This window comes from Drosophila melanogaster, chromosome 2L (genome assembly GCF_000001215.4).
Source record: "Drosophila melanogaster chromosome 2L".
NCBI classification, from domain to species: Eukaryota; Metazoa; Arthropoda; class Insecta; order Diptera; family Drosophilidae; genus Drosophila; species Drosophila melanogaster.
This window is the reverse complement of record NT_033779.5, coordinates 10,281,361-10,303,999: the sequence shown is the minus strand read 5'-3', so window position 1 is coordinate 10,303,999 and position 22,639 is coordinate 10,281,361. Positions and strand designations below refer to the sequence as shown.

At 40.8% G+C, this 22,639-nt stretch overlaps 5 protein-coding genes and 1 non-coding gene across 12 annotated transcripts, besides 1 other annotated feature; 5 read left to right on the top strand and 1 right to left on the bottom strand.

The window, feature by feature from the left end:
- Positions 1-52: 52 nt before the first annotated feature.
- nmd (no mitochondrial derivative) lies at positions 53-1,827 on the top strand. Of its 3 annotated transcripts, none has more exons than NM_001298872.1 (2): positions 53-345; positions 402-1,827. In NM_001298872.1, exons 1-2 carry the CDS (start codon positions 164-166, stop codon positions 1,327-1,329), a joined length of 1,110 nt encoding a protein of 369 aa, NP_001285801.1. In that variant the 5' UTR covers positions 53-163; the 3' UTR covers positions 1,330-1,827. The 3 variants fall into 3 exon arrangements, with proteins under 3 accessions (NP_001285801.1, NP_001285800.1, NP_609373.1); NM_001298871.1 differs by having other exon boundaries at positions 53-217; positions 402-1,408; NM_135529.3 differs by having other exon boundaries at positions 402-1,408.
- A 154-nt stretch (positions 1,828-1,981) lies between these two features.
- On the top strand, positions 1,982-4,023 carry CG13138 (uncharacterized protein). Of its 2 annotated transcripts, none has more exons than NM_164913.2 (2): positions 1,982-2,056; positions 2,141-4,023. In NM_164913.2, the coding sequence occupies exons 1-2, from the start codon at positions 2,045-2,047 to the stop codon at positions 3,776-3,778; spliced, it is 1,650 nt and encodes a 549-aa protein (NP_723559.2). In that variant the 5' UTR covers positions 1,982-2,044; the 3' UTR covers positions 3,779-4,023. The 2 variants fall into 2 exon arrangements, with proteins under 2 accessions (NP_723559.2, NP_609372.1); NM_135528.2 differs by having other exon boundaries at positions 2,141-3,899.
- Positions 4,024-4,152: 129 nt separating this feature from the next.
- CYLD (Cylindromatosis) lies at positions 4,153-8,141 on the top strand. 3 transcript variants are annotated; one of them, NM_164909.2, is made up of 11 exons: positions 4,153-4,253; positions 4,780-4,956; positions 5,011-5,219; positions 6,064-6,295; positions 6,394-6,569; positions 6,630-6,784; positions 6,844-7,062; positions 7,141-7,375; positions 7,435-7,576; positions 7,632-7,828; positions 7,890-8,141. In NM_164909.2, the coding sequence occupies exons 2-11, from the start codon at positions 4,796-4,798 to the stop codon at positions 8,081-8,083; spliced, it is 1,920 nt and encodes a 639-aa protein (NP_723554.1). In that variant the 5' UTR covers positions 4,153-4,253; positions 4,780-4,795; the 3' UTR covers positions 8,084-8,141. The 3 variants fall into 3 exon arrangements, with proteins under 3 accessions (NP_723554.1, NP_609371.2, NP_723556.1); NM_135527.3 differs by having other exon boundaries at positions 4,153-4,238; positions 7,890-8,134; NM_164911.2 differs by lacking the exons at positions 4,153-4,253; positions 4,780-4,956; positions 5,011-5,219 and adding an exon at positions 5,733-5,977 and having other exon boundaries at positions 7,890-8,134.
- Positions 5,305-5,396: a mobile genetic element.
- asRNA:CR44968 (antisense RNA:CR44968) lies at positions 5,587-6,270 on the bottom strand. Of its 2 annotated transcripts, none has more exons than NR_124175.1 (3): positions 6,088-6,270; positions 5,884-6,022; positions 5,587-5,807 (listed from the first exon to the last, which is right to left on the bottom strand). The 2 variants fall into 2 exon arrangements; NR_124176.1 differs by having other exon boundaries at positions 6,103-6,270.
- A 473-nt stretch (positions 8,142-8,614) lies between the features above and the next one.
- On the top strand, positions 8,615-11,321 carry Hand. Its single transcript, NM_135526.3, has 4 exons — positions 8,615-8,791; positions 8,941-9,137; positions 9,371-9,526; positions 11,139-11,321. Exons 1-4 carry the CDS (start codon positions 8,701-8,703, stop codon positions 11,217-11,219), a joined length of 525 nt encoding a protein of 174 aa, NP_609370.2. The 5' UTR covers positions 8,615-8,700; the 3' UTR covers positions 11,220-11,321.
- Positions 11,322-11,634: 313 nt separating this feature from the next.
- Positions 11,635-22,057, top strand: Ufd4 (Ubiquitin fusion-degradation 4-like). Its single transcript, NM_135525.2, has 8 exons — positions 11,635-11,790; positions 12,857-12,893; positions 13,510-13,649; positions 13,717-15,436; positions 15,501-15,732; positions 15,791-16,009; positions 16,066-21,655; positions 21,721-22,057. Exons 3-8 carry the CDS (start codon positions 13,510-13,512, stop codon positions 22,001-22,003), a joined length of 8,184 nt encoding a protein of 2,727 aa, NP_609369.1. The 5' UTR covers positions 11,635-11,790; positions 12,857-12,893; the 3' UTR covers positions 22,004-22,057.
- Positions 22,058-22,639: the final 582 nt, after the last annotated feature.

The window sequence follows — 22,639 nt, the reverse complement described above, 5'->3', positions numbered from 1 at the left end:
AACAAAAATTGAATTCAGTTGGCAGCAATTTTGAGCTTATCGATGTCAATTTCAGTCGGAGCACCTGGTCACACTGTCGTCGGTGTGCATGGGGAATAAGAACAAGAAAGATTAGATTCGTGCAGGCCAACGTATTTGCTCTAAATAGAATATCTGCAGAAACATGGACAACTTCGGACTGGGCGGATCGGATCTAAGCAAGGGGCAGATATTCCAGGTACTGGTTCGCCTGTCTGTGGCCTCGCTGATCACATATTATTCGGTGAAATGGATGATGAACCAGATGGATCCGACCAGTAAAAACAAGAAAAAGGCCAAAGTTCTGGCTGAGGAGCAGCTTAAGAGGTTTATATTAGACTCATATAGCATATATTGTACATGTGTAAACCTTTTCCATGCAGGCTAGCCGAGCAGGAGGGCTTCAAGCTAAGAGGGCAAGAGTTTAGCGACTACGAGCTTATGATTGCGTCACATCTTGTTGTTCCCGCCGACATAACAGTCAGTTGGGCCGATATCGCCGGTCTGGATTCAGTCATTCAGGAGCTCCGGGAATCGGTGGTGCTGCCAATCCAGCACAAGGATCTCTTCAAGCATTCGAAGCTGTGGCAGGCGCCCAAAGGCGTCCTGCTCCATGGACCACCGGGCTGTGGAAAGACGCTGATAGCGAAGGCGACGGCAAAAGAGGCGGGAATGCGCTTTATCAACTTGGACGTCGCCATTCTTACCGACAAGTGGTACGGGGAATCCCAGAAATTGACTTCTGCTGTCTTCTCGCTTGCATCGCGAATCGAGCCATGCATTATTTTTATTGACGAAATAGACTCATTTTTGCGATCTCGAAACATGAACGACCACGAGGCTACCGCCATGATGAAGACCCAGTTTATGATGCTGTGGGATGGCCTCAGCACGAACGCCAACTCGACGGTGATTGTGATGGGTGCCACGAACAGGCCGCAGGATTTAGACAAGGCCATTGTGCGCCGCATGCCAGCCCAATTCCACATTGGTCTGCCCTCGGAGACCCAACGAAAAGACATCCTGAAGCTGATCCTCCAATCGGAGGAAGTAAGTCAGGATGTCGACTTGAATCGCTTGTCCAAGCTCACAAATGGCTTCTCGGGCTCAGACCTGCGGGAAATGTGCCGGAATGCTTCAGTTTACCGAATGAGGCAGCTCATCACGTCCAGAGATCCGTCAGCTACAGCGCTTGATCGCAACAACGTCCGCATCACCATGGACGATTTGCTGGGCTCGCACTTAAAAATTAAGGAATCAAAGATGCACACGAGCAGCCTATTCTTAGAGAATAGAATCGAATTAGATTAAGCTGACCATTGTTTATTCAAGCTCCCGATATATCCAACTTAAATTTGTATAATAAACTTTTTATTTGCCTTTCGAGAGGAGCTCCAATGTTATGTGTTAATTAACCCTGTTCTCTGCATTCCAAAATGGGTATCCGGAAAACGTAGTTTTGGTAGTCTTGAAAACAGCAACGGATACTGCAGGAAATTACACAATCCATAGCATTTCCGTAAAGCGGAGCTCAATGCACTTTAATTATTACATTTACGGGCTTCTGTGAAATATTCACCTAGAGAAATTTCAAACATTTATAAAGATATTGCACTTGTACACTTCTTCAAACACACACACAACTTGCGTCACGCGACCGTGGGCTTTCAATCGTAAAAAAAAATATAAGTAAACTTGTGCAGTTTTATTCTCTTTTAAAAAGGTCGTTTATTTCTGACGGCATTTCAAAGCTACACATTTGTATATCTAATTAAAAATGAATAAAAACATGCATACATTTTAAATAATCAAACCAAAACAAATTAGTTCTTGATGTTTTTGTATAATTTCTTAATTTAAGAAAAATATAGAGTGTACAAACTTCAAGCGAAGAAATTTGCTTCTGCACATTTTAATTATGTTTCGTGCTCATATAAATACTTTCTTCGATTGGCTCAAATCATTTCTGTTGAAGGCGTTGATTAAACCACTTCAAATCCAAGCGAGACTATATACTTAACAAAAAATGAACCCAATGGTAAGCTATATTTCCAATTTGTCTTTTTGATAGGAGATATTTTGTATGTACATACTTCATTTACGCGCATCCTTTCTATTTCAGTTAACTTTGATTCCTGGATACCTATTCATAACCTTAATAATTATTGGAAGTACTGCACACAGTAATTCCTATGCTGTGAATAAAACCAATAGTGTCGAAAGTGCCGAGTGGAGCTATCCTGAATACGGAAAAGGATCTACTCACAATACCGGAAGAAGATCGGAAAAGCTGGATCTGCAACATTATAATCGGGAAACCGAACGCAATGTGACTTTGAAACGCGGTGTGAAAAACTATCAAAAGCAAGGCGATAAAATGACGAGGAATAAACTGAAATATAAGCCATCTGGTGCTCGAAGAAAAAATGTGAGTCCCAATTATGCGGATGAGAGTACGGAAAGTAGGCATTATCATACATTCGAAGAGATCCACGAGCATATCGATGAGGACGATGGTCAATACCAGGCATCCGAACAGGTCGGAACACAAGCGATTCTGCACGAACATGTCGAGCACTCGAGTAAGAAGGATGCGAAGCGGATGAAGGTGAAAATCAAGCATCATCATCACCACCATCATCACAACCACATAAAGGAGCTGATCAAAACAGTACCACAACCGTATCCCGTGGAAAAGGTCGTCCATGTGCCCATTGAGAAAATTGTCGAGAAGATCGTACATGTGCCCAAGCTGGTGAATGTTACAGTTGAGAAAATAGTGCACGTGCCTATCGAAAAGATAGTGGAAAAGGTGATTCACATCCCAAAGCCAGTCCAAGTGCCCAAACCATATGTGGTCGAAAAGATAATTGAGAAAATAGTCCACGTACCGAAACCGTATCCAGTGCTCCGGACTGTTCCGTATCCGGTCGAAATAAAGGTGCCAGTTCATCTCGAGAAGAAGGTACCAGTGCCCTATAAGGTTGAGGTAGAACGAAAGGTTCCCGTTTACATTCGTTCCAGCGAGCCATATAAGTTCGAGTCATCATCACTCTACGAAAGTTATCCACGCGGCGAGGAGTTCAAATTTAACATGGAAATGGATCATCCACCGCCCAGAGAACACGAACCATCCAGCCTACCATCCTCAAACTACTACAACAGGATATACAAATCTAGGGAATTGGATCATCCTCCGAGGATGGAGGACTATCAAAGCTCCGTGCCCACACAGTTAAAGCACGATTACGCAACGAAAACTAATCTCGATCAGCAGTTTAAAAACGAGTACGTGACGAAAAGTAGTATTGATCCTCAATTTAAGCACGATTACGTGACGAAAAGTAGTATTGATCCTCAATTTAAGCACGATTACGTGACGAAAAGTAGTATTGATCCTCAATTTAAGCACGATTACGTAACAAAAAGTAGTTTTGATTCGCAGTATAACCAGGAATACGTACCCAAAACTAGCATTGAATCGACTTCTCCTGGACGGGATGGGGTTTCCCTGAAACTCGTCGGTCCCCCTACTCCTTTCAATATCACGGGAAAGGATTTGGAGACCGCCAACTCTGCTCCAGACTTTGTCAATAGCTCCAACGTAGACCTAAGTCCACAGGAATCGGCTAATGCCTATCGCGGTATGCCATTCTCCATACCATTTCAGTTTGTACAACTCCAACCAATGGCCTTTCAAAGTCCTATACATGTGGAACTGCCAATCCAATCCGCTTCAGCAGAAGGTGCTCAAAAGTGATAATCTAATCAAATGTTTAGCGTAAATAATCCTATTCAGAGAATTATTATATACCTGACAGACTTTTAAAAGACTTTTTCCCCACAATAAAAAAAATGCTAAAAAATAAGTTGCTTAATATAAAATATAATGCATATTAGAATATATAAAATTGTTTATTTTGTTGTTGTTAAAAGTTTATGATAAAATTCATAAGCAATAAAACATACTAAGCCTAACAAGCAACGACAAACAAATCGCAATATACTGTTACATATTCTATATAATAAAACCGTTTTTAAACCGTTATTACTTTGTTTTTTTGACTGTATTGTATTTTTTTGGTTCAAGATTACCCCCAACAATTGTCGATTGCGGTAAAATCGATAACGATATCCAGAATTCATTCCAATCGCATTCTAAAAGACACAAATTTTATAAATACTAAACAAAAATCCAGGATATAAACACCTTTTTATTTGTTAGTTCAATTTATGTGTGTTTGTATTAAAACTCAAACAGGGTTGCGCTAAAAACTTAATTGGTCATTTGGTATTTCAGCGAACAGCAATATTATTAAACCAATGTAGTCGCGATTGTTGTGTGTCATTGTTTTTATCAATTAGGGAAAAGTTGCTAACGAATTGTGTTTGTTATGCATGTATTTCCTGTTACTTGTTCTGTGCAGTCCTCCTTGGCAAATAAATATTTAATGCAAGATTGAAATTAGCGTAAAAACAATGGAATGTTTATTGAACTACTGTTACAGCAACCTGATGTCTCTTACATACTTACGTGCATATGTACATATGTATGTAAGCGACTGCAAACTAAGCAGTTACAAACAGAATCCGTCACATCGAGTATCATTGATTATTTCGTTTAACAGTTTTAACTCGACTGTAGAATACTCTCTGCCAAATATATAGCATGCTCTTTAAAATTTTTCATAAAAAAACACTTATGACCAATACATTTTGTATATCCTTTTTATTTAATTACTAATACAAATGTTATTATAGCCTTTAGTTGGAAATAATGAATTCCAAATCCGATTATGAAGCAGAAAAAGAAAAAAAGCTGACCATAACAAATAGATTCGGGGACTCCCTGGAAAACTATGAACTATCCAACGAGAGCGAGCACAAGACCCATGTATACCCGAAAAAGATTCCTAACAGAAAAAACGGAATTTTAAAGTACGTAGTAAAACTGTTTCAATTCATTTAAAGCTAATAATGAGCGATTTTTAGAAACACCGATGCCAACCATAGTGCCGTCGATAATCAACATCTTGAGGATGTGGATTTGGCAGACATTTTGGGCACAAATTGGCCAAAACGAGCGGGACCAGCTGCAATGATCTTAAACAACAAAAGTAAAACGGATCCTAGTAATTCTGTAGACTTAATTTTAAAACCAGCCTCACCCATATTAAAAATAGAGCCGGAGGAACCTTTACGTAAGTTTATTTTACTGTCATTTCTTCAAAAAGAAAAGAAATATATCATTATTAAGAACTAAGGAAGGAATCTGTTCCGACCTGCTACATTCTTGGTCAGGTTTACTAGCTCTCTTAATCTTAATCCTGTTTGTCCGTCCATATAAATAACGAGATCTCAGGAACTGTAAAAGCTAGTTCTAGTTAGTGGAATTACTCAAGCAGTCTTCTGTACTGCTTGCAAAAGACATTCAAATTCTGCCTGCTACATCACTCCTTGTGCTGGTTGTCTATTTTCAAGTGTATCGCACTTCTTTTAGCTGAGTAAACAGGTATGTAATAGTCGCTTCTTTCGAATATAGCGTTCACTGTTATTGAATCTTTTATTCTCGATACTTTACAGTTGTTGTAAGACTTGTATTCACTTTGCTTCCTTGCAAAAGACAACGAAATGAAAACGTCTATTTATTTATAGAACGCCGGCCAAATACATAACGACACATACATATATTCTATTTACGTTCACGTAAAACGGCAGTTCTCTGAGTTGATATATGCAGTTTGTCGAGGAGTTTTATTTGTTCTGCACTTTATCAAAGTTCTCAATTGCTGAAAAAAAAAAAAACATAAAAATTAGTAAAGAAATTAAAATTGTGCTGTGCGTCTTTCAAAAATGAATATATACCAACAAAAATTGTCTTCTGACTCGGATATCCACAATAATATTCCATTAACAGTGCTAGAATTTTATTCACCAAATTTATTGCCCGAAGAACTTGGTATGATCTATTATGAAATCGTTCCGCTTTTTTTAATTTGATTTTCTAAGAAATTAAAATTTATTTTAATTTTATTCTTGTCCTAGGTTTTACAATCGCTGATTATCAACCTCTGATTGAAATACCTGGAACCGAGCTAGCGATTGGTTCCCTCGTCGAAGTCTCGAATCCTGGAGTATGTGAAGATCTATATGGCGTTGTGAGATGGATAGGTATACCGCCTGGCCCGCAAAAAAACGTACTCGTCGGAATCGAGGTAGAAGACGAATCCAACTTGAAAAATGTAGTGGCATCGGATGGGAGACACAATGGCGTACGGTATGTCATACTTTTAAACATTTAAAACACATAAATAGGTACTCATACAAGAAAAACTCTTAACTGAAAAATATCTTCTGTGTTGTGTTTTGTTTTAGCTTATTTACTTGCCATGATGGTCGAGCTATTTTTGTACCAGCCAACAGATGCACCGCTGACCGGCGATTTGCTGATGTAGATAATAGCATTTCTGCAAACAGAGTTTCTAGTAATCACGCAAAGAAATTTGGCGTCGCTGACTGTCCTGCCATATATGGCTCGATACCACCATTACGTAAGATAACAATAAACATTTAATAAAGGAAAGGAGTTCATGCAGCTATTTGTTTTCCAGAAATACACAATTCCGATGAGCTTGCTAGCATATGTGGAAAGTTCAAAGGAATACAAGGACACCATAATTCCTGCTACCTTGATGCAACTCTATTTTCCATGTTCACTTTCACCAGTGTTTTCGATTCAATTCTGTACAGACGTCCGGGCCCACAAGTAAGTTATTCGATTTGTCTGCCCAGCTCACCAATAACAAATTATTTTATTTTCAACAGGATATTCGAAATTACAGTGAGGTTCAAAAGGTTCTGCGCGATGAGATCGTCAATCCATTGCGAAAAAACGTTTTCGTTCGATCCGATCGTGTGATGAAACTGCGCGAGCTCCTAGATCAGCTAAGTTCGGTCAGCGGTCTCACCTGCGAGGAAAAGGATCCTGAAGAGTTCCTAAATAGTTTGCTCTCACAAATAATGCGAGTTGAACCGTTTCTAAAGGTGCTTATTGTACTCATTATTGCATAGATTTTTATACTAAATAATTTACATGTTTTTTTTTTTTTTTTTTTTTTGTAGCTAAGCTCGGGGCAAGATTCTTATTTTTACCAACTCTTTGTGGAGAAGGATGAGAAGTTAACATTACCGAGTGTGCAACAATTGTTTGAGCAAAGCTTTCACTCATCGGATATAAAACTAAAGGAGGTTCCTTCTTGTTTCATCATTCAAATGCCTCGTTTCGGAAAGAACTACAAGATGTATCCAAGGATATTGCCATCGCAGGTTCTTGATGTCACAGACATAATTGAAAATTGTAGGTGTTCAACAATATAACAATTTGCATTTCGAATCTTAACAAAATTCAACTTGCAGCTCCTCGACAGTGCTCACTTTGTGGCAAACTAGCTGAATACGAGTGCCGGGATTGCTTTGGCAGCTTGCAGGCTGGATCAGGACTGGAATGCACCGCCTTTTGTCCAAAATGTCTCAAGACATTTCACAGTCACATCAAAAGGTCAGCTATCTTCATAGATAAATGAATGAAAACCAATTAAAAACCTATCTTTCAGAACGAATCATGTGTCGAAGAAGATTTATAGTCCGAAGGAATTTAAAATCATGGCCGAGCACATGGTTGTCCCGCGATTGTACATGGAGTTATTTGCAGTCGTTTGCATAGAAACATCTCACTACGTGGCATTTGTCAAGTCTGGATCCGGACCAGATGCTCCATGGTGTTTCTTCGATTCAATGGCTGATCGAAAAGGCAAGCAAAATCTTAGTTTTAACCTAACAAGTTTCTTATACTTACGCAAATGTTATTTCAGGCGAACAGAATGGATACAATATACCTGAAATTACGTGTGTTCCAGAATTAACACAGTGGCTCTCGGAAGAAGGCGCACGATCTATAAATGAAACTTCAACGAACGATAAAGTATTACCTGAACACGCCAAGCGTATTTTTTGCGATGCCTATATGTGTCTGTACCAAAGCACAGATATAATGATGTACCATTAGAGCAAATTTATCAATAAATTAAATGAATGCAATAAAATTTTTGTAAAAATCACATGTGAAATGGATTTTGTGCCTATTAATGGTTATTGGTTTGTTGAAAAATATGTTTTATGATATTAATATGGGTAGGCTTTACATATATAACAGGAAAAAATAAAGATAGGTGGTTTTCTATAACTAATATACCAAGTAGCTTATATTTTTTTTACAAAAAGTTTGTAACAATTAGGAAGTGCTTTTTGTTAGGAGAAGTTTTCAAGGTGACTCCAGAAACAGGACTGAACCATCTAGAGAACTACGGATCACTAGACCATGAAAGGCAGTTCATATTCCGGATATATATGGATGTATGTATACACGGGAGTACATACATACATATAAATCTTGAAGTGCCCACCATTGGTCGACGCAAAACGTCGGCGATTGCGATTGGTGGATTTGGAGGGAGGATATCCAGATGTTGTTCACTCGACGGCGCACATTCACTAAACAAGTGAAAAAGTTTTTCAGTTACTTGCCAGACATCAAAGACGAGTTTTACGTGCGACGCACTATCTGCGAAAATGTCGATCTTAAGCCGCGAATTTGATTTGAATTTAATTACGTTAAATTAGAAAATGTTTAAGAATTCCGTTGCCTTGACGTGCGAATACTCAACCATGTATTATAACTCAATTTATAATACTTCCAACATGTTCGACATGAAACGTAAATGTTTAAATCATTCTTCTTACTTCGCTGTTATTTAAATAAAATTGGGACAGTGATTTGTGGTACCAATTCCAGTACAAAAGCGACTTTTATTTTATATTTTCGTGTGTATGGAAAATAATGTATATATTTTCCAAATATTTCAGACTCCGAAAGTCAAGTTCAGCAACAAATATATAACACAAGTCACCTAGGTTATGTGCCAACTTCGAATACTCGGATTGTTAAGAAACGTAATACAGCTAACAAAAAGGAGAGAAGGCGAACCCAAAGTATAAACAATGCGTTTTCCTATCTGCGAGAAAAGATTCCCAACGTTCCTACAGATACTAAATTATCAAAGGTAACTTCACCGACGGATAGATAATCTTGAATTTAATACTTAAATACACCAATAAGCACATGAAGGTTGGATTTTAATGTTTCCTACTTAAGTCAATCTTAACTATATTCTACTTTTACTTTGTTTAAGAATTAAGATAAAATAGCCAGCGAAAAATATATTTTATAATAACTTATTCAATTATTTATAAATTTGAAGTTTGTTTGTGTCCGTTTGCTTGGTTTACTTGACAGATTAAAACATTGAAGTTGGCCATATTGTACATAAACTATTTAGTTAATGTTCTTGATGGAGATCTGGATCCAAAAGGCGGATTTCGAGCCGAACTTAAGCCGGTCAGTCGAAAGATCTGTAGCGAAAAGAAGCACTGTTTGAAATCAGAGATTCAAGTAAGAGAGTAATTTACTTTGTCATGCTTTCAATAACAAACCAATCACTACATATATTTAAATTGATCGCTTTGAATTTTGGATTTAAGTTTATCCGGCGGAATAACAATTCATACATATTTTTGCCGCTTTTCATGCATTCAAACAAAAAAATTATTAAAAATCTTTTTTGTTTTTACTGTAGGTAAATGAGTTAAGATACCATAACCTAATTGATATTTCATTCAAAAAACATATTGGCTTGCTGATTTTTGTTGTACAAAGATATAGATAAAGACAATGTTCCCGCTATAAGGGGCGTATTGTTTGTTTTTTTGCATTGATATATAGTTATAGTTCTACTATTCTATTTGGCTTTTTCATTTCGTTGAGATCTCTGCTCGGAATTTGTATTTTTATGGTACACAAGATATTTTCTCCCCCTTTTTCTGCACTGGGGCGTAGATATCTCAATTGTTTGTTTATTATAAGAAACAAAAGCACTTGACTTTATAAAAGAGCATTTTACGTTTTTCCCTCAAAGAAATAGGCGTAATTCCATTCCCCTTGTAATCCGCAGATAAAAACTCGATTGATTGTAGATATATTCCTAATGGAAGTGCGGTGCCATGTTTAGCTTCAAAAATCGGGTTTCGAAATATATGTACACAGGTCCAGTGACCAGTTGTAAGTTGTACTTTATTGTGCAATTTCGGAAGTGATAAACCGCAGACGCCTGCATCCGTAATTGAGAATCCATGCTAACCAACCGCCTCCTTCATAAAATGGGGGTGAAATAATGGCTGGGAACACTTATTTAATAGGGCAATCTGGTTTTAGATATGAACACAAGAGACAAGTGTCTAAGTGGTGCTTCAGAAACATTTTAATCCATTAGGGGTTTGATTAATTAAGTGCCTTTTTGGAAATATTGAAGTTTTGAAGTATTCTTTTTTATTAAAATTTTTTGAACCTATAAGCTTTGCTTAAGTATTTCATAAAGATAGTTTTTATAACATTGACATTGACAAAAGAAGTAAAGAAAACAAAACATTAGTTGTTAAATTTAAAAAAGGATAAGAACTATTTTCCAGTGGATGTTGTCTTTATCTGGGACTCACAAACAATTAGAAGTGAACTACATTTCTAAATAAAAAAGTAAAGTGTTTCCATAGTGCTTCCGTGCACGTGTTAAATTTTTGTTTACTTCTTAATTGTCTATTTGTGGGTACAAGTTGTATACAAAAAAAGAAAACTATGACCTGTATAAACAAATTGAGTTACTCAAATGCAATGCTTTGAAATCCACAATTCGAGTTTTCAATAGTCATGTACTCAAATTCGACATAGTTTTGAAAAGTGTGCAGACATTTGGATTAAATTCATTAGATATTTAACATAAATGGGTCTGAAAAGTATGCAATTCTTAACCGTAGTTGGGATATAGCTAAAAACATAAAAGAAATACGTATATCCTAATAACAAAAAATGAAGAACATTTTCGTCTTCGACAATTCGGTTAACGGTTTTGCAAGCAATGTAACAGATTCAATTAAAAGATTTTCGTAAAATCATGCATGTGCATAATAAATGATCTATTTGTTCCAATTAATAATGACAATTTATATTTCAGAATGTTCCATTGTCGACCAAGGGCCGCACGGGTTGGCCACAAGATGTTTGGGCATCGGAACTTATTCCAGAACATAATTAAACCCATATTTTGCAAAAATAATATTTCATTCTATATATGTATATATATTGATAACCTATATTTAAAACAACAAGAAAAATAATAAACAAATAAACAAGCAGTATAAAGACGTTCCTTTTATTGTTTAATTAAGCAGAATACTTAATTTGGCTAACCTGAAATTGTTGTCAGCAAATAAAAAGTATAAGTATATTTTACGTAAAAAAAGACTTGGTAGAAAATTTATCTAAAAAATTTTTTTTAACTTGCTCTAAGATTCATAAAAATAATAATCATTTGAATGTGGGATTTGGAAGTCAATACCCAGATATTATATTATGGGAAACAAAAGCTTAAACGATTGAGGGCCACGAATGCCCCTATTTCTTGGCCACCAATGTTATCGGTTATCGATGGATTGTTAAATGTATCGTCCACATGTAATCTCTATAATCAATTTTCGAGCTGTGCTGCTAGATATTTGTGTGAATAAAAATAGTGTTGTGTATTGAGTAATTGTTAAAAAGCTTTAATAAGCAGCTTTAAAAAAGAGTGCAAGCATTAGCAAAATATTCAATATAATGCAAAAAAGGTAGATCATCTCTATTCAACAACAATTTTCTCAAGATTTGTGTATTTTTCTTTTGCATATGGATGTATGTGTGTGAGCAGAGACACGACACTTAATGTTAATAAATAATGGACAATTACATTACGTGTGCACATGTTTTCGTGTGGTCCACATATGTATTGTGACTAGTGTACATACCTGGTCAAAGACAATGGATATTACAACTACGTTTTTATGTAACTCCATTGTTGGGCTATCAGAAAAGAAAGGTCTTTAAATTATACATACACAACTGGTAATTCGTTGAAGGAGAGAAAATCGTAAAGTGTCATCATTCTTTACACGATTCTTTAAATTCTCTTTTCACATAAAAATGAAATTACCTTTTGTGTAATGCTAAAACGTAAAACGGGATACCCATCGTTATTATCATGTGCAAGAAAAAGTATCAAGTGTAATTGAAAAAGTGATTACATACATGCATATGTGTATGTGTATATCGGTACATATCGATGTACATATGCTTATGTTGTTGATTTTCAAAACAGTTTTTAGCACTTACCGTTATCTTGTATGAAAACAATTCGCATATGTACGTACAAGCGTACATATGTGCATACATATATTATAACATCACTTGACGAACTTCGAGTCATCGCGGTGAAATTTTATTGAGTTAAGATGGCACTACGCAATTTCCCTCCAACTATCTCTTTGTCCGCCATGTGTGCATTTGGCAATTCGGGTTCCCCAAAAAGGAAAGATTTCTTATCCAATTGGCTAATCCAATATTGCCAATAAGTCTCTATAAGAATGATGAAATACGTACACACTTATAAGAAACGATTCCCATAAGGAACGACTTGCTGACTCAATTTTTGTTTTTTTTATTTAAAATTGTAATATTATCTTTGTTTACCAATCAAAAAACGCCTAGCAACCCAAAGTTGTCCTATCAACTAGATAAAATTATTTCAGTCCAGAACCCTTTTTATACTTTTCTCGTATGTTAATAAATAATTTATATGAAAGCCGTGAGTCATTAGAATATTATTGTTAATGTCTATATAATTCCTTTCTTTTTCAGTTTTGGTGTAGAAGCATAAATCAAATTTCGATTTGCGGTAAGTTAAATATACATACATATTAAATACTTTTTGTTAAGTAAAGCATTAAACAAATTAAAAAACAATAAGTTATGTTCAAGAACTATGACGTTTTCTAATTCATTGGAAAAGTAAATGTTATCAATTCTGCTGTCTACGTTAAATAATTACGTGCTGTGCTCAGTAATTAGCTGAGTAAAAACAAAATAAAACGCAAGCAACTAAAGTTTATATATAAATAAATATAAGTCCCAAAGATCTACGTTCTTTTTTACAAACTAGATGTTTGATTTTTTATGACTTCGATTAACAAAAGTTAACAAAAATTAGATCTTCAGGTTGTGAATTTAAGATTTAAATCGCACGTAAAGATTTAGTTCAGATCATCCAAAATTTGAAAGAACTGTCCGGAATATTGTATATTATTTCTTATATATATTCTTCTGCCCTGTCTGTTTTACAAGTCCATATATTAAGTATCTATTCCTCTTTAGTTGAACTACACGTAAGGCACCCATTAAAAGGCTCCACGTCTTCTTTTGATGATTTGTGACTCAGCTGTCAATACATTACATGTATAATAAAGTCAGCTTTAAAGTCAATATTCAAAATTTTGTTGTTGTTTTCCTTACAGATGGGCGATGTCGACCCCGAGACGCTGCTGGAATGGTTGTCCATGGGACAAGGAGATGAGCGGGATATGCAACTAATCGCACTGGAGCAGCTGTGTATGCTGCTCCTAATGTCCGATAATGTAGATCGTTGCTTCGAAAGGTATTATTGTCAGCGATAGAAGATTTACCATTTGATCACTATCTAATCTGTCCGTCCCCAACATCAGCTGCCCTCCTCGAACATTTTTACCGGCGTTGTGTAAGATATTCCTGGACGAACTTGCACCTGAAAATGTACTCGAGGTCACTGCGCGAGCCATCACCTATTACCTGGATGTTTCGGCTGAGTGCACCAGGCGTATCGTTTCCATTGATGGCGCCATCAAAGCCATATGCAATCATCTAGTGGTCGCCGATCTATCATCGCGCACATCTCGCGATCTTGCCGAGCAATGTATCAAAGTGCTCGAGCTGATTTGCACCCGAGAAGCTGGCGCCGTCTTCGAGGGCGGCGGCCTCAACTGCGTACTGTCCTTCATACGGGACTGTGGCTCGCAGGTTCACAAGGACACCTTACACTCGGCCATGTCGGTGGTATCCAGGCTCTGCACCAAGGTGGAACCTAATACTCCATGCATACAAAACTGCGTCGAGAGTCTGAGCACTCTGCTGCAACACGAGGACCCCATGGTATCCGATGGAGCTCTAAAGTGCTTTGCCTCTGTAGCAGATCGATTTACACGAAAGTGGGTGGACCCAGCACCGTTGGCAGAGTACGGCCTGACAACCGAGTTGTTGAAGCGCCTCCAAAGTGTCGGAGGAAACACGCACTCTTCGCTGACAGCGGCTGGAACCCAGCCAACCAGCTCTAGCCAACCCGCTGCAACCACAAACTCGGATGCCATTAATGAAAACGTTGCTGGAACTGCAACCATATCCAACAGCACCAAGGTTAAGTCATCTGATGCCGCCGCCTCGCCGCAATCGATATCAACAACGATTTCCTTGTTGTCCACACTTTGTCGCGGATCACCCTCGATTACCCATGACATTTTGCGATCCCAATTGGCTGATGCCCTCGAAAGAGCTCTGCAGGGCGATGAGCGATGCGTGTTGGATTGCATGCGATTTGCGGATCTATTGCTGTTACTATTGTTCGAGGGTCGCCAAGCATTAAACCGAGGAAGTAACAACCCCAATCAGGGACAGTTGGCGCCTCGACCAAGGCGTAATAATACCAACACCGATCGCACGCATCGCCAGCTCATTGATTGCATACGATCAAAGGATTCGGAAGCCCTTCGTGAGGCCATCGAATCGGGTGGCATTGACGTCAATTGTATGGACGATGTGGGCCAAACACTTCTCAATTGGGCTTCGGCCTTCGGTACCTTGGAAATGGTAGAATATTTGTGTGAGAAGGGAGCCGATGTCAACAAGGGTCAACGAAGTTCGTCCCTACACTATGCAGCTTGTTTTGGTCGCCCGGCTATTGCGAAAATCCTTTTGAAATTCGGAGCCTATCCGGATTTGCGAGATGAAGATGGGAAAACGCCATTGGATAAGGCGCGAGAAAGATTAGACGATGGACATCGAGAGGTAGCGGCAATTTTGCAGTCGCCTGGGGAGTGGATGTCGCCAGATCATTCGCTTCTCAACAAAGATGGCAAAAAGTACACACTAATGGAGCCCCGAGGTGATCCGGAAATGGCGCCCATTTACCTAAAGGTCCTTCTGCCCATATTCTGTAGAACGTTCCTGGGTTCGATGCTGGGCAGCGTCCGGCGGGCCAGTTTGGCCCTGATCAAAAAGATAGTTCAGTACGCGTACCCAACGGTGCTCCAAAGTCTCAGTGAAACCAGTTTTAGCGAAGATGCAGCGTCGACATCGGGTCAAAATGGTGGGAACCTACTAATTGAGGTGATCGCCAGTGTCCTAGATAACGAGGTATAAACAATAAGCAGTCATCATCACTCAAATCTAATTACTATCTTTAACGATATTGTTGCAGGATGACGGTGACGGTCATTTAATAGTTTTAAATATTATTGAGGAAATTATGTGTAAGACACAGGAGGAATTCCTCGATCATTTTGCAAGGCTAGGAGTGTTTGCAAAGGTCCAAGCCCTGATGGACACCGATGCGGAGGAATTGTATGTACAATTACCAGGGACCGTAGAGGAACCAGCCGCAGCGCAAAGATCGTCGACCAGTGTAGTCGTTGCTCCTAGGCCAACATCAGGTATATTCAATATATTTGATTTGAAACCAATTCTTATCGATCGGACCATCCCATGTAGATGATCCTATGGAGGACGCGAAGGAGATATTGCAAGGGAAACCCTATCACTGGCGCGAGTGGAGCATTTGCAGAGGCCGGGATTGTTTGTACGTCTGGTCAGATTCTGTGGCCCTTGAGCTGTCCAATGGCTCAAACGGATGGTTCCGCTTCATCATAGATGGCAAACTGGCAACGATGTACTCCAGTGGCAGTCCGGAGAACGGAAATGATAGTTCTGGTAAGTGTTAAAATCTGCTAGATAAAAAATTTATTAAATTTTCTGTTTGTTTTTAGAAAATCGGGGCGAGTTTCTTGAGAAACTGATGCGTGCTCGGTCCTGCGTGATTGCAGGAGTTGTATCACAGCCCATTTTGCCCACTGCGAGTGCTCTGCGCCTAGTTGTTGGCAACTGGGTTCTACAGTCGCAGAAAACAAACCAGCTACAAATTCACAACACCGAAGGTCATCAAGTTACCGTGTTGCAGGACGATTTGCCCGGTTTTATTTTTGAAAGCAATCGAGGAACGAAGCATACCTTCTCGGCAGAAACTGTCCTGGGTCCCGATTTTGCATCCGGTTGGTCAACAGCCAAAAAGAAGCGCAACAAGTCAAAGACAGAGGGTCAAAAGTTCCAGGTTCGAAACCTATCGCGGGAAATTTATAACAAGTACTTCAAGTCTGCGCAAATAATTCCTCGGGGCGCCGTAGCCATACTTACGGATATCGTAAAGCAAATTGAGCTATCCTTTGAGGAGCAGCACATGGCACCAAATGGAAACTGGGAGACCACACTTACGGACGCCCTAATGAAGCTATCTCAACTGATACACGAAGACGGCGTTGTAAGCGCCTATGAAATGCATTCGTCGGGATTGGTACAAGCTTTGGTAGCCGTGCTGTCGGTCAATCATTGGGAAACTAATTCACCTCGCTGCAAGCGAAACAAAATGCAAAAGCAACGAGTCTCTGTATTCAAGAAATGTATACTGGAGGACAACGTTGAGTCTGCAACGAACAAACCAAGAACTAAAAGTACTGCAAGTATTTTAATTCAAAAACTTGTCTCGGTTTTGGAAAGCACCGAGAAGCTGCCAGTCTATTTGTACGATTCTCCATGCACTGGATACAGTTTGCAAATTCTGCAGAAAAGACTTCGTTTCCGTTTGGAGCGTGCAGAGTGCGAAAGCACTTTATTCGATCGATCGGGACGAACTCTTAAAATGGAACCATTGGCAACGATTGGACAACTTTCCAAATATCTACTGAAAATGGTGGCCAAACAATGGTACGACCTCGACCGCTCAACATACTTCTATTTGAAGAAAATTCGGGAGCATAGGACCGCTACCGTGTTTACGCACTCCTTTGATTTCGACGAGGAAGGCTTGTTATTCTACATTGGCTCCAATGCTAAGACCTGCGATTGGGTTAACCCAGCGCAATATGGCCTGGTGCAAGTGACTAGCTCGGAGGGCAAGACCTTACCCTATGGCAAACTGGAGGATATTCTATCACGCGATAGCATCTCACTCAATTGTCACACCAAGGACAACAAGAAGGCTTGGTTTGCCATAGACTTGGGTGTCTATATAATTCCCACTGCTTACACGCTGCGCCATGCCCGCGGTTATGGAAGATCGGCTTTGAGAAACTGGCTACTTCAAGGCTCCAAGGATGGCTCAACTTGGACCACCCTCAGCACACATGTGGATGACAAGAGTCTTGTGGAGCCTGGCAGCACAGCCACATGGCCCATTAACTGTGCAACTGATGATTCCGTATGGTATCGCCACATTAGAATCCAGCAAAATGGCCGCAATGCGTCTGGCCAGACCCATTATTTGAGTTTGAGTGGCTTCGAAATCTATGGGCGCGTCGTAGGCGTTGCCGATGATATCGGAAAGAGTGTCAAGGAAGCTGAGGCAAAAACGAGGCGCGAGAGGCGGCAGATAAGGGCACAGCTGAAGCACATGACCACCGGTGCACGAGTGATCCGTGGCGTCGATTGGCGCTGGGAGGAACAGGACGGATGTGCCGAGGGCACAATAACCGGCGAAATACACAACGGCTGGATCGATGTGAAGTGGGACCATGGTGTGCGCAACTCCTATCGCATGGGAGCCGAAGGAAAATACGATTTGAAGTTGGCTGATTGCGAGTATCTATCCGCCTTCGACGGAAATCAGTCGATGGGCAGTGCAAGCACAGCTGCTAAACCAAGTGAGAAGGGGGGAAACACACTCACCTCACGCAAATCGAGCTCCACTCCATCCCTGCCCGAAGCCACAGAGAAGAATCAAAACCCCGAGGGTGCGTCCAATCAAACTGTTTCGGCGGACAACTTGGCCTGGAAGCAGACTGTGGAGACGATTGCAGAGAACGTATTTGCTTCGGCCAAGACACAGATTATATCAAACCAACTTGCTATGAACACATCTTCCTCCAGGGAAGCTCGGGCCAAGCACAAGGAGTCTGGCACCAATCAAATGCATAAGGATAACATAAGTGGACCCTCGCCATTGAGCCGAGAGTTGGAGCACATATCGGACTTGTCGGCCATCAACAACTCGATGCCGGCAATTAACTCGAGCAATGTTTCCGACCTAGCCACCATTTCGGAGAACCTATCACTAACTGAATTGTCCAAAGAGAATATATGCAGGGTCCTAACGCCTTCCTACAAACCCGCTGAGAGCGTTACTGCGAGTCAGAGCTCAAGTCATCCGGATGTGCAGAGTTCGTCGCCGCGAGAGAACGATATCAAAAACATATCCAACATTGAGGAAAACAACAAGATGAACGCCAACAACTCGGTGAATAAGATATCCAAGGACCTGCTCGCAAATCTCCGAACCTCGAACATTGCTGGCTGTCCACCGGTCACACAACTTTCAACCGAAGCCCTCGAAATGATCGACAAAATGCGTGATGGCGTCGACATGATTCGTAACATGTCCAATAGCATTCTTTCCACGGACACTTTCCCAGTGCCCTGCACAAATGTGCCAGTTGGCGGTAAGAAGACCCCGAAGGCCCAGGCTCTAATAAATCCAGATAATGCCAATCAGAAGCAAATTATAGTTACATCCGAAGAGTTTCCCACTAAGAGTTCAAAGAAGCCCAGTGTAACCTTAAAGCCAGCTCAGCAACCAAATGCTGTCTTATCCATTGTGGACATCAAGGAACAGCCGATTTCGAACGAAAACGTTTCGGTTCCCAGCCAGATGAGCATCAGTGTTCCTAATCTGACAACAACGTCGGCCTCGGAAGTTCCCTCGACTTCCGAAGTGGCTACCCACACCGGTTTGCTGGAGACATTTGCCGCGATTGCTCGTCGCCGTACCTCCCAAGGTACCAATATACAGGATAATCAGATCATGAATGCGGAAGCCAATGTGAACGAGCACGGCGATCAGAACGCTTCAGGCTCATTCCTTGGCCACTCGGTAACCAGTTTAGTTAAGTTGGCATTGTCAAGCAATTTCCACTCCGGACTGCTCAGCACCGCCCAAAGTTACCCAAGCCTGTCGTCGAATAATAGCGAAAACATAGCTCCGTCGAACCCTTCAAATACCTCTGCGGGACAGCAATCGGCATCAACGATTAATCATACCCTAACCATGAGTCTAACATCCACATCGAGTGACAGTGAGCAAGTATCGCTGGAAGACTTTTTGGAGAGCTGCAGAGCGCCGGCGTTGTTGGGTGACTTGGACGATGAGGACGACATGGATGAGGACAACGATGAAGAGGAGAATGAGGACGAGTACGAAGAAGTTGGAAACACACTGTTGCAAGTGATGGTCTCACGCAACTTGCTTACCTTTATGGATGACGAGGCGATGGAGAACCGATTGGTGGGTGTGACCAAGCGCAAGTCCTGGGACGATGAGTTTGTACTAAAGAGGCAGTTCTCCGCGTTGATACCAGCATTCGATCCACGCCCGGGCCGCACAAACGTCAATCAAACGTCTGATTTGGAAATATCCCCCCTTGGCGCCGAGCTACCGAAACCCCAGCAGAGTGGTGGACCTGAGACTATCGAACAGCCCTTGCTGGGCCTTAAATTGCGTGGTCCTGGAATTGGTGGTATACCCGAAGTGGAAATCGACCTGAGCAACACCGACTGGACCATATTCAGAGCGGTACAGGAATTACTTCAGTGCAGTCAGTTGAACAAGCTGGACAAATTCCGAAAGATATGGGAGCCCACATACACCATCGTGTACCGGGAGGTATCACCCGAGGCCCAGGAGAGCACTTGCTTGGAATCGGAGGAGTTCCCGCAAACGCCCGATGTGTCCTCCAAGAGTGGTGCATCCACTTTGTCCCCCAACTCGCCCATGCACATCGGTTTCAACGTGGCCGATAATAACCTGTGCTCCGTTGACGATGTACTCGAGCTGCTCACTCAAATCAATGGTCTCAATCAGTCCGAAATCGATTCGGATGTCAAGGAGCACGGTGTATCGGTGTTGTCCGAAGATCTCTTCATCAGCAAGAAAATAACCAACAAACTGCAGCAGCAAATTCAGGATCCATTGGTGCTAGCAAGCAACGCGCTGCCGAATTGGTGCGAGAACCTAAACCAATCCTGTCCCTTTCTGTTTCCGTTTGAGACCAGGCAGTTGTACTTCAACTGCACATCGTTCGGAGCATCGCGCAGCATAGTATGCCTACAGTCGCAGCGAGATGTCACCGTGGAACGGCAGAGGATACCCATCATGAGTCCGCGGCGGGATGATCACGAATTCCGCATCGGGCGTTTAAAGCACGAACGCGTTAAAGTGCCGCGAAACGAGGACCTGCTCATGTGGGCCATGCAGGTGATGAAGACTCACTGCAATCGAAAGTCCGTGCTGGAGGTGGAGTTTTTGGATGAGGAAGGAACTGGTTTGGGACCAACCTTGGAGTTCTACGCCTTGGTGGCCGCAGAAATCCAGCGTTCCGACCTCTGTATGTGGCTGTGTGACGATGACTTGGGCGAGGACACGGAAAACTCGACGCAGAGTGCGGAAGGAAACTCAAAACCAGTTGGGTATTACGTAAATCGCAGGGAGCACGGAATATTCCCAGCCCCATTACCACAGAATTCTGAGATATGTGAGAATGTGCTCAAATATTTCTGGTTCTTTGGAGTTTTTGTGGCAAAGGTTTTGCAGGACATGCGCCTGGTGGACATACCCCTATCGACATCATTTCTACAGCTGCTTTGTCACAACAAAGTGTTATCACGTAATCTCCAGAAGGTCATTTCGGATAGACGAAATGGCGACCTTTCAGTCGTATCAGAAGACTCTGATATAGTAGAAACCTGCACTAAATTGCTGCGAACTGATTCCAACAAGTCGAATGCATTCGGGGGTATTCTGTCATTGGAAAACTTGAAAGAAATCGATCCAACTCGTTATCAATTCCTACAGGAAATGCAAAACCTATTGTTGCGAAAGCAATCAATCGAGTTTGACGATACTATAAGCGCGGAGAAGAAACATGAGCTTATCAACGAGCTTAAGCTGCAAACCCAAAATGGCTTGGAGGTATCTTTGGAAGACCTGGCCCTTACGTTCACGTATCTGCCGAGTTCCTCGATCTATGGTTACACCCAGGCCGAATTGCTGCCCAATGGATCGTCAGTGAACGTCACCATCGACAACCTGGAAGCGTACTGCGAACTGCTGATGAACTTCATCCTGCAGGACGGAATCGCTCAGCAAATGAAGGCCTTCAGTGATGGGTTCAATGAAGTGTTCCCTTTGAAAAAGTTGGCCGCTTTTACTCCCTCAGAGGCACGAATGATGATTTGTGGCGAGCAGTTCCCCCATTGGAGTCGAGAAGACATTATTTCATACACTGAACCAAAACTTGGTTACAACAAAGACAGGTAAGCTTGCAATAAGATAGATGTTTTTCGAATTATTACAACTAATACATTTATTTTAATTTCAGTCCCGGATTCCAACGCTTTGTTAACGTTTTGTTGAGCATGTCGGGTGACGAGAGGAAGGCGTTCCTCCAATTCACAACCGGTTGCAGCAGCCTGCCGCCAGGCGGACTGGCCAACCTTCATCCCCGACTGACAGTTGTCCGAAAGGTAGATGCTGGCGTTGGAAGCTATCCATCCGTGAACACGTGCGTTCACTACTTAAAGCTTCCCGACTACCCAACCGAAGAGATCATGAAGGAGCGCTTGTTAACAGCAACCAAGGAAAAGGGGTTTCATTTAAATTAAACGATTTATTGTACTCGATATTCAAGTTAATAAAATTTGAACCTTTTGTTATTTAAACAGCACTGTTGCAAACAAATAGAAGGGATCGTGTAAATATTCTATTCCCCTGTTAATGAGAAATGTCGCCACAGTTGTAATTTGAGGATCAAATGAGTCTTTTATATACAAGTGTCTTAAAATATTGCAAAATCTAAGCTTGAAGATTTATAATAATTAAGTGCGACACTGAACTACTTTTTATTTAATTCTATTGTTGAGGTATTGTAATATCGAAGGAGAAAAACGTTTTTTAAAAAACCAGGTTACTTCAATTCTTGCTGATGCTGTTTCATAATAAAAATTAGCCACATTGACTGAGCTGATCAAGAACTACCTTGAACTCTGGAATCACTGGGTAGATCCCAGTCGGAACAGACAGCTCCTTTTACTAATTTGTTATCAAAAAATGTGCTACTTATTTATACATTTCTGTGGCAGTTCATTTGAAAACATAAATAATGTGCTTTCTGCTCTGTCGACTGCGTTTGCCTGTAAACAAATTGCAGTCTAAGCTTGCGTAAACAAGAAAATAAATATTACTGCTTATATTAATTGTTCTTATATCTTCCATTAAAACAAATAACAAAAAGAATCTAA